Genomic DNA, 10,000 nt, shown 5'->3' with positions numbered 1-10,000 from the left:
TATTGTGCAGCGTTGAGAATTTAACTGATTATCACATAACTGTGAGATCGCAATGAAATGACTGACAGATTTTTGAGTGATTATAAAGGAAGCGTTATTTGCACCATAACAATAGACAGCACAAATAATTTATATATATATATATATATATATGAAGAGTTCAGATGCAAAACCTCTAAGTGCCATCTGAAATTTTCTTCTAAAATGAGCATTTTTATCAGGCTCCTGTATTTATGTTCATTTATTTCACTCTAATTGCATAGAAAAAGACCTATACATTGCCATTAGAGTAATATTATTGAACCTAAACACAGAAGCATGATGAAAATGCTCATTTAAGATGGCACTTAGACACTTTTGCATCTGAACTCAAATATAGATATATATTAGTGAGGGTGCTGTAACCTTAATATAAATAGGTTCCAGCCCCCTCACTGATTCAAGCAGCGCCCTCGGTGATGTGATTGTGGATCCGGGTCTGGCTGATGCACTGAGCGGTCAGGGTTTGTTTGGTGCTGATGTTGTGCTGATGTCCAGCAGAGCCGGAGAGCCCAGTGCACTCTTCCCGGAGACCAGCCTCGAGACACACGGCACGACGGGGTAAAACACACTCATGTCACGCATGTAGCGTAAAGCATCTGTTTGTGATGATGATGATGATGATGATGATGTGAAACTCTGGCGTGCAGCTGGCAGGTAAACTGGAGTCTCTGGAGGCTCATCTGGTCAATCTGAACAATATAGTGGTGAGGATTCCTCATGTCCAGTGTCGTCTGGGGTCAGGGAGCAGCTCCAGTCCGTGTACTCCAGCGCTGCAGAGAGCGGCCAAACCGCCGGTACGATCCGATCCGATCACATCTCTGCTCTAATGCTCTGAAACACACTGTAGCTCTTCTCCTGTAGGACGAACAGTGCTGGGAGAAACTAGTTACATGGAACTAAGTTACATCATTTAATTACAAAAGAAATCTAATTGTAATCTGTTACAGTTACTGATAAAAAATGTGTAAATAATTAGCTACTTATGAAAATGGTAACGATTATAAGGAGGTTACATCTATATTTTTTCCACACATACGGACTTCTTAGTTAATTAAAAAAAATGTAAATAAAGCATATATAAACAGTGTTTTCCCGTTAGATGCCAGTGTTTCCTATCATAAAAAAACATCATAGCTACTAAACTGTTTCTTGTTATGGTTTTAAATCTGTATTTAACCTCAGAATGATCTCAAAGTCAGTCTGATTTTGTGGTGGCTGTGCTTTAAAATGAAATGATTATAATCTTAATTCAAGTGATGAAGGATTTTGATAATGACAGTAATCAGTGTTGAGTGTAATATTACCCCTGCCTGCTTTTCATGTTTGACAATGATTAAAGGTCTCTGCACATGTTTTTACGTATTCGTAATCCTAAACATTTGTCACTCACAGAAACCTTGCACACTGAGTCTGATGCGTATTAATTAATCCGTATGTATGATTTACACATGCATACATAGCATGAACAAACACATTTACAGAGCTTTACAAAGGCCAGACTGTCTGATTCCAGCTATAATTACATAAACAAGCATGTAGGATCCTTCTGAATGTGTGTGTTGATCTGTGTTGATCTGTGTGATTTCAGAGCATGAGCGTGTGTCCCGGTCGAGAGCTTCAGCACAGCAGCTCCATGACGGACGTCTCGTCTCCTCTGTCTCCAGCGCTCGATGAAGTCTTCTTCAGCCCTGACGAGCAGCCGCCCAAGGTCTGTCACCATGACCCTTCTGTTCACACTCGGAGACTCTATCATACAACACTCTTGATCACAGCATTCCTTCATATTACAGTATTCAGAGAAAATATCAGAGTCATCCTCAGCTGAGAACAACTAAGTCATGACTGAGTGTTTCGCTGTGTCAGGAACATCTGTATAGGTGGCAGCTGCTAAAAGTGCGGTCGAAACAGCTTCCCCTCCCCGAGGGAGTGCCTTCCTTCCTTCCTCTAATGTGACACACACATTCACAACAGATGAACGGTTAGCACACACAAATAAATGTGAGCATGCCACAGAAACCCAGAATGTAGGTCAAAGGCATTCAGTGAAGAGAACAGGGAAGAATAATCAGCTTTATGAGCCAATGCCAAGAAATAATAGGGCTGTCAAAATGGCTGAAAAACTACATTCAGATTTTGTACTTAAATATTATCAATATCATCATTTCTGTTAGGGGAAAAAAGCTTTTTGCTTCTCTCCTGAGGCCACGAGAGGGTACATCGAACTAAATATTACTAATGACCATTTATTCAAAGCAATAAAATAACATGACTATCTTTGAAAAAAGTATAGTAATATTTAATATTTAAAGTAATGTTTATAAGCCATATATATAATTAAGTTGCTTAAACAATTAGAAACAAAACAGCATCATGTATGCATGTATAGTTTAATACAACGGATCAAAAACCAATTACAAAGAGTACTTTTTCTATTTAAAAACATGAGATGCGGTGGGAGAAAAACCGGCATAAAGCCTCGAGACATGTTTTTAAAAGTTGAACTTACATTAATCTCTTGTGAAAGATGCGAGTGCAATGCTGATAGATGTCCTTCTAGAAAATATGCGTTCTGTGTGAACAGCTTGGTTTCAGTTTTGACGTAAACAACATCTTCTCCGCATTGATGTTCTCTTTTTCTACAATATTTTGAATGAACAACGCAGCAGCGCTGCATCCTGTGGGTATAACTGGATAGGCTAAAAAAAGCATTAAAATGCAACACCTACATAAGCCATGCATACACAAACACGCACATGTAAAAACTGTAACAAGAATGAATGATAATCTCTTGATTTTTACAAACATTGTCTCAAGATTCCAGAGCGCACAACGTCGAAGTTCAAGGACGCAGTGAGCCCTCACAGATACGGGTCCAGGTGAGCCGATCACTGCTGTTAACAGAGTTACTCGTCTCATGATCCTCAGGGGAGAAGCTCAGTGTGTTTGTTTCTTCATGTGTTCAGTGGCGATGGTCCATCGGTGAAGATGTCCTTCAGCTCCAGCTGCAGCAGCTCACAGTCAGGTCTGAGATCCCTCAGAATCAGCTCAGGTGTTCAGATGTGTGTTTGTGTGCGTCATGCAGACGCTCTTGTTTGTGCAGGTCACTGTATGCTGGACAGTCCAGCTCATCCCAACAGAAACTCTCAGACCTCACCGCAGAACCAGGTAGATCTGATCCCGAAGCAGCTGATTTCTCCTCCGCTTTTACCACTTTATTTTCCATATCAAATATACAGTCAAACCAAAAATTAATCAGACACCAGATATAATTTTTTGATATTTTTTATTAGTGGGTGCAGGACTCTATAGTTCATTTATGTAAGTGAGGATATCAAAATAAAATGAACTGTGACATATTACACCCAAAAATTCTTCATACGGTGGACTAGCAGTAAAATTTGGGATCAAAAATTATTCAGACACTTTGACCTGAGCATGTTTTGCTCAAGTGTTTTTTCTTTAATTGCTAATGTGATCTTTTTATACAACAGACTGAACAAAATGAAGCAATTGATATATAGTTTATTTATAGTTATTTTCAAAGCTTCCATGTATTGTCAAAAAAACTTGATTGAAAAAAATATTTTGCTTATAATTTCTGCACAGGAGAGATTTGGTGTTGTTTTCAAACAAAAGGAAATATATCGGTATCGGCCAAAATTAGTTGAAAAATATCGGCATATCGGATATCTGCAAAAATCTAATATCGTGCATCCCTAGTTGAAGGTGTCTGAATAAGTTTAGCTTTGACTGTATAGAGCACATGACTAACATCAATAGAGTGCTGGCCTTTAATCTCAAGCTGTTTTCCTCCTCAAGGGTTTGGGAATGAAGTCTCCATTCAGTCCGTTAATGAAGCTCGCAGAATATTCTTCCTCCAGTGATGAAGATGACGAGATGACCAGGTAATCTCTCCTCCTGCTGAAGTTAATCACACACGGTTAAAAAGGGGAAAGGAAAGGGGTGTGTAGCCAAGTATGGTGACCCATACTCGGAATTTGTGTTCTGCATTTAACCCATCCAAGTGTTCACACACCGTGAACATACACCCGGAGCAGTGGGCAGCATTTATGCTGCGGCGCCCGGGGAGCAGTTGGGGGTTCGGTGTCTTGCTCAAGGGCACCTCAGTCGTGGTATTGAGGGTGGAGAGAGCGCTGGACATTCACTCCCCCCACCTACAATCCCTGCCGGACCGAGACTCGAACCCACAACCTTTGGATTACGAGTCCAACTCTCTATCCATTAGGCCACGACTTCCCCCTGATTGACAGCGTTGTGGATTTTGTGGTTACTTAAAATATACCCTAGTAAAAAAGTAAGGTGAGGAGAGAGACGAAAGGCAGCACCTGGTCCTCCAGGTTGGGGGTTGTGCGTGGCGCTAACAACGCCACCACGTAAAAAACCTATTGTTACTGAAACTACAATGAGAAATCCTACCGACATCAGGCCATAGTAGACCCTGACCACCCAAACTCTTTGGATGGCAGTATGACCACCTCTGATGAAATCCGAAAGGAAGTCAGGAGTACGAAAGAGGGCCTACTAGGTCCTAAAACCAAGATCTGCATTGGCGCATGGAACGTCATGGAATATTTGAGACTACCAAGACAGCACAAGTCCTCAGTGAGATGAAAAGGTATCACCTGGACATCCTGGGGATAAGTGAGAGTCACTGGACCAGCTCCGGTTGTCAAGTCCTACATGATGGGTCTGTCATCCTCCATTCTGGACACGAAAACATCCATATACATGGTGTAGCCATCTTAATCTCCAAAGAAAAGGCAAAAACCTTGCTGGAGTGGGAACCAGTAAGTGAAAGGCTGATCCGAGTACGCCTCAACTCAAAGTTTTGTAAACTCACCATCTTACAGTGCTATGCCCAACCAACGAGGCTGAGGAGGAGGTCAAAGAAGACTGGTATTAACAACTGCAAATGGTGGTTTCAAAGGTACCCCAACACGATGTTCTTCTAACTGGTGACATGAATGCCAAAGTGGGATCTGACAATTCCAACAACGAGAGGGCAATGGGCAGATATGGATGTGGTGAAAGAAACAACAATGGTGAACGCCTTGTTGATTTCTGCACGAACAACAGCCTGGTCATCGGAGGTACCATCTTCCCACACAAGAACATCCACAAGCTCACATGGCAGTCACCTGATGGTAGGACCATCAACCAAATCGACCACATCATCATTAATGGTAAATGGCGCAGGTCACTGCAAGATGTTAGAGCTTACCGGGGAGCAGATGCCTATGGCGACCACTACCTAATTGCTGCCACCATTAAACTCAAGTTGAAGATGTCATTCCCTCAAGGCCATTGGCAGAAGAAACTGGACATTGCAAAACTCCAGTATCCAAAGGAAAACAAGGAATTTGTTTTGGAACTTAGAAACCGTTTCAGCATGACAGAGACCTCCTCTGAAATGGAAGAAGAACCCACCATAAACAGCAAATGGAATGCTATCAAGAACATATACTCTGAAACAGCACAAAAGATACTGGGCTTTAAACAGAAAGGGGCCAAAGAATGGATATCAGCTAGCACATGGCAGAAAGTTGAAGAGAGGAAGCACCTGAAGGCTAAGATGCTGAACTCCAAGTCCCAACGACTCCTTGAGAAAACCAAAATGTCCTATAAAAACAAGGACAGAGAGGTGAAGAGGAGTGCTATGAGAGACAAAAGGGTCTTTGTTGAACATCTGGCATGTGAAGCCGAGAAAGCTGCAGCCTATGGAAAGCTGGGCATAGTGTACAAAATCACAAAGCGACTCTGCAGCAAATGTACAAACCAAACTACCCATGTTATGGATAAGAATGGCAACATATGCACATCAGAGAGTGAACAAGCAGCCAGATGGGTTCAACACTTCCACAAAGTACTCAATCTCCCTGAGCCAGAACAATTAGCCAACATTACAACAACTAACGATATCCTGGAAATCAACACCAACCCCCCTGACTCTGTTGAGGTTAAAGTTGCAATCCAAACCCTGAAAAGCGGTAAGGCATGTGGCATTGATGCTATTTATGCTGAGATGCTCAAGGCCGACATTCTAACATCTACACGAGTGCTGACGGACCTATTCCAAGACATTTGGAACAGTGATACCATCCCTGAAGACTGGTCCAAAGGTCTTATTGTCAAAGTCCCTATGATAGGCAACATTAAGAACTGCGACAACTGGCGTGGAATCACCCTTCTATTTATTCCAAGCAAGGTGTTTTGCAGAGTCCTTCTTAACCGGATGGAGACAGCCACACCAGGATTAGACGGGAGCAAGCAGGCTTCAGGAAGGGAAGAGGATGTATGGACCAGATTTTTGCTCTGCGTAACATCATAGAGCAATCTTTAGAATGGAATACACCCCTTTACATCAGTTTCATGGACTTCAGGAAGGCCTTCGACAGTGTCCACCGAAACACCACGGAAGATACTGCACTCCTATGGAATACCATCAAACATCATCTCAATCATAAAAACTTTCAACATTTTGAGTGTAGTGTCATCACGGGAAACGACCTCTCTGAGTGGTTTCCCGTACAGTCCGGAGTGAGACAGGGATGCATTATCTCCCCTATCCTCTTCCTGGTCGCCATAGACTGGATTACAACCAACACTACAGCAGACAGACCCAGAGGCATCCAGTGTTCTCCCAGCTGGAAGATCTTGACTTCGCTGATGATCTTGCTCTCCTATCAACCAACCGGTACGACATGCAGGTTAAGACTGATAGGCTGAACAACTTTGCTAGACAAGTTAGGCTCAGTGTCAATACTTCCAAAACACAAGTGATGTGTGTCAACTCCGTCCCCACAGCACCCATACTTGTTAATGATGAACCACTTGAGTTTGTGGAAGATGTCACCTATCTGTGTTTTATCAGTAAGGACAGCGGGGCATCTAAAGATATTAAAACAACACTTGGAAAGGCTCAGGGTGCCTTCTCCCAACTCTGGCCTATCTGGAGATCAAAACAATACAGCCTTAAAACGAAGATGCTCCTATATAACAGCAATGTAAAATCCTGTACGGTTCTGAGAGCTGGCGAGCTGTCAAAACAGACATGAAGAGAATGGAAGTGTTCCATAATGGATGCCTCCGACGAATATGCCAGATTTTTTGGCCTAATAAGATCTCCAACAATGAACTGTATGAGAAAACGGGAAGTTGGAGTATGATTAAGGAGATTACGCATAGACGTCTGAGATGGCTGGGACATGTGTTGAGAATGGAACAGGACCGCATCACAAAAATCGCCTTAAGATGGACACCACCTGGCAAAAGAAGACCTGGGAGACCCAAAAGCACCTGGTGCAGAACTGTGACACAAGAGCTGAAACAGATGACTCTGTCATGGGGAGAGGCCCAACATGCTGCCAGGGACCGAATGCAATGGAGAGTGCTTATAGTGTATGTAGTCCTTATATCCCATAGGGGACGAAGAGGAGTAATAATAATAATAATAATAATATAGTAAAAAAGTAATATATTTCAAATACATTTATTTCATACTAAGTATAGTTCAAATCTACATATATACAACATATTTACTGACAGATAACTCGAGACTTACTGATATAAAAATTTTAATGAAACTTTATTTGGAATATTACTTCTGCACAATGCACATTTCTTATTAATAAGCCTAAAATGTGTTTAATGTCGCTTTTGATGAGGATTGTATGATCTTTGAATAATATCGCCCTTTAAATGCAAGATATTTCAAGTGTACCTAAAGTATACTGTGCAATAGCACAATCAAATATACTAAGTATGTCTTTAGTTGTACTTCAGCAAAATTAAAGTTTGAAAATTAAAGAGACAGTTGACCTAAAAAGGAGCCCTCTGTGGTGCTGTTCCACGCCGGCTGACGCTCTGATGGCAGAGTAATGCTGATGTGATGGAAGTGAATGTGAAAGCACACATATGGCCAGGGTTCCTCGTGGCTCTGATGACGGCAGTGAAGACGTCACAGCGCCTCCGTCTCTAACACACATCTTTACTTCCGTATCCAAACCATCGCATTGGGATTGTTTTGACAGATATGAACTTTAGATCTTTTGAACTAAAAATAAGAAAGTATACTTTAAGTTTCATGCACTTATCAGTTACAATATACGGTTAACTATACTTGCCTTATACTGACAAATATACAGAAGTCAAAGTATATTTGTACAGTTAATTATTTGGCTTGTAGTCATTTACTGTTTTGATAGAGTAGCCTAATAAACACCTTTCTCACATACTGGCCTCTTTAAGGTAGTATTTCTGCATTTTACATACTATTTTGAAACTCAGTTTAAGTTTATTTACTTACTTACTTTACTTTTGTCATTTACGCTTTTGTCCAAAGCGACTTACAAATAAGAAAAAGTAACTAAAACTAAAAGTTACAACTCTATAAATACTATATACCCACATATTTAAGAAATTAAATCAAATTGACAAGATTGATTTATAACAAGGTGGATCTGAACAGATGAAGATTCATGACAGTCTTCTTCTTCTCTGTGGGAGGGTATTATAACAGATGAGGGTCTACACAAACCAAACGAGTACTTCAATAGGAAGCTGGTTGTATACTTGGATTGCAAACATAATATTTAAATAGTAAACTGTAAGTATGATGTTAAGGTCACTTAAGGAAAGCGTGTAATTATACCTGCAGCATAAAAGCTATTGAACTAGTAGTTTACTGAAAGCATTCAAAGAGCCATCAATGTGTCTTTCATATGTTAAAGAGTAGGCTAGTAAACTAATAACATACTTTTACATTCACTCAGATGTGAACTAGTTATGCAGTCAAAGTTGACTAAAAGAGGGCCAGTTTAGTCCCAATATGTTTTGAAGTAGCACACATATAAGTATACTAGCACACTGATCTCACTATTCCTGCTGCATACTTGGAATATATAATTTACTTCATAAAATGAACTGGATGTACAGTATATATATTTTTTGTAAGGGTAAAGCCTGTATGTTGATAGAAACCTGAAGGACAATTTGTGTTATGATTCTCATTCCTCATGCCATCATCTCCACATGTTATTAGATTTGTTTAATAGCAGCGAAATCTGGTCAGAATTACACAAATGTGAAAATCAAGACAACCTGGAGCTGCTTCACATGCACATTGTTAGCAAAGATTTATAAGATTTAGGTCATTGTGCTGTAGTCTGTCTTTGCTGCCCTGCTCGTGGTCTGAAGGAGCGAGTGTTTTCTTTGGTGTCATTAAAACCGATCTGACGGTCATTTTCCAGGTCTCCGCTGAGCAATGGCAGGCCGCTGTTATCCAGAGAACAGTCAGATGAGATCGTTCTCCAGCCTCATGACAGCGTTAAACAGCAGCAGGTGAAGGCTCAGACCCTGCATTCATCTGTGTTTACAGCAGTTGAGGAGTGTGTGATAGTGCTGTTGTGTAGTTAGTGCAGTGTTTCAGAGATGTGATGTGAGATGTTGGTGTTTCTCCAGCAGAGTGCAGCAAAGCCAACACATAGCGTCCATCAGAGGCCTTCAGGACCACAGTCCAGCGACAGCTGCTTTCTGCCCGACCTGCTGCACAAGAGCCCCTCGCATCAGCAGAACGCTCTCCACGTACGACTGTTCTCTCTAATCACACTCACACACACAGGCACACACACACAGACAGACACAGGCACGCACACTCACACACACAGTCGCACACTCACACAGACAGACACAGGCACGCACACATGCACACAGACAGACACAGGCACGCACACACACACACACACACACACACACGCACGCACACAGGCACACACACACACACAGGCACGCACACTCACACACACAGTCACACGCAGACACGCACACACAGGCCCACACACACACAGACAGACAGACACACACACGGACACACATGCACACAGGCACGCACACACACACAGACAGACACAGGCACGCACACTCACACACACAGTCGCAC

The 10,000-nt window shown here is 41.7% G+C and overlaps 1 protein-coding gene across 4 annotated transcripts in view; it reads left to right on the top strand.

Moving 5' to 3' along the window:
* LOC306883729 (mitogen-activated protein kinase kinase kinase kinase 4) overlaps positions 1–10,000 on the top strand; it is a 65,061-nt gene that overhangs the window by 28,329 nt on the left and 26,732 nt on the right. The window contains exons 15-23 of one of the 4 annotated variants that reach the window (XM_079439151.1): positions 541–600; positions 690–836; positions 1,631–1,750; positions 2,857–2,918; positions 3,006–3,064; positions 3,143–3,207; positions 3,862–3,947; positions 9,312–9,402; positions 9,523–9,645. In XM_079439151.1, the coding sequence (XP_079295277.1) occupies positions 541–600; positions 690–836; positions 1,631–1,750; positions 2,857–2,918; positions 3,006–3,064; positions 3,143–3,207; positions 3,862–3,947; positions 9,312–9,402; positions 9,523–9,645 (813 nt within the window). Of the gene's footprint in view, positions 1–537; positions 601–689; positions 837–1,630; positions 1,751–2,856; positions 2,919–3,005; positions 3,065–3,142; positions 3,208–3,861; positions 3,948–9,311; positions 9,403–9,522; positions 9,646–10,000 lie in introns of all 4 variants that reach the window. The other 3 variants (XM_079439152.1, XM_079439150.1, XM_079439153.1) reach the window with 3 other exon arrangements.

Source organism: Barbus barbus, assembly GCF_936440315.1.
Source record: "Barbus barbus genome assembly, chromosome: 17".
Classification (NCBI taxonomy): Eukaryota; Metazoa; Chordata; class Actinopteri; order Cypriniformes; family Cyprinidae; genus Barbus; species Barbus barbus.
Note: the sequence above shows the minus strand (reverse complement) of the source record. Positions and strands in the feature narration are given on the sequence as shown.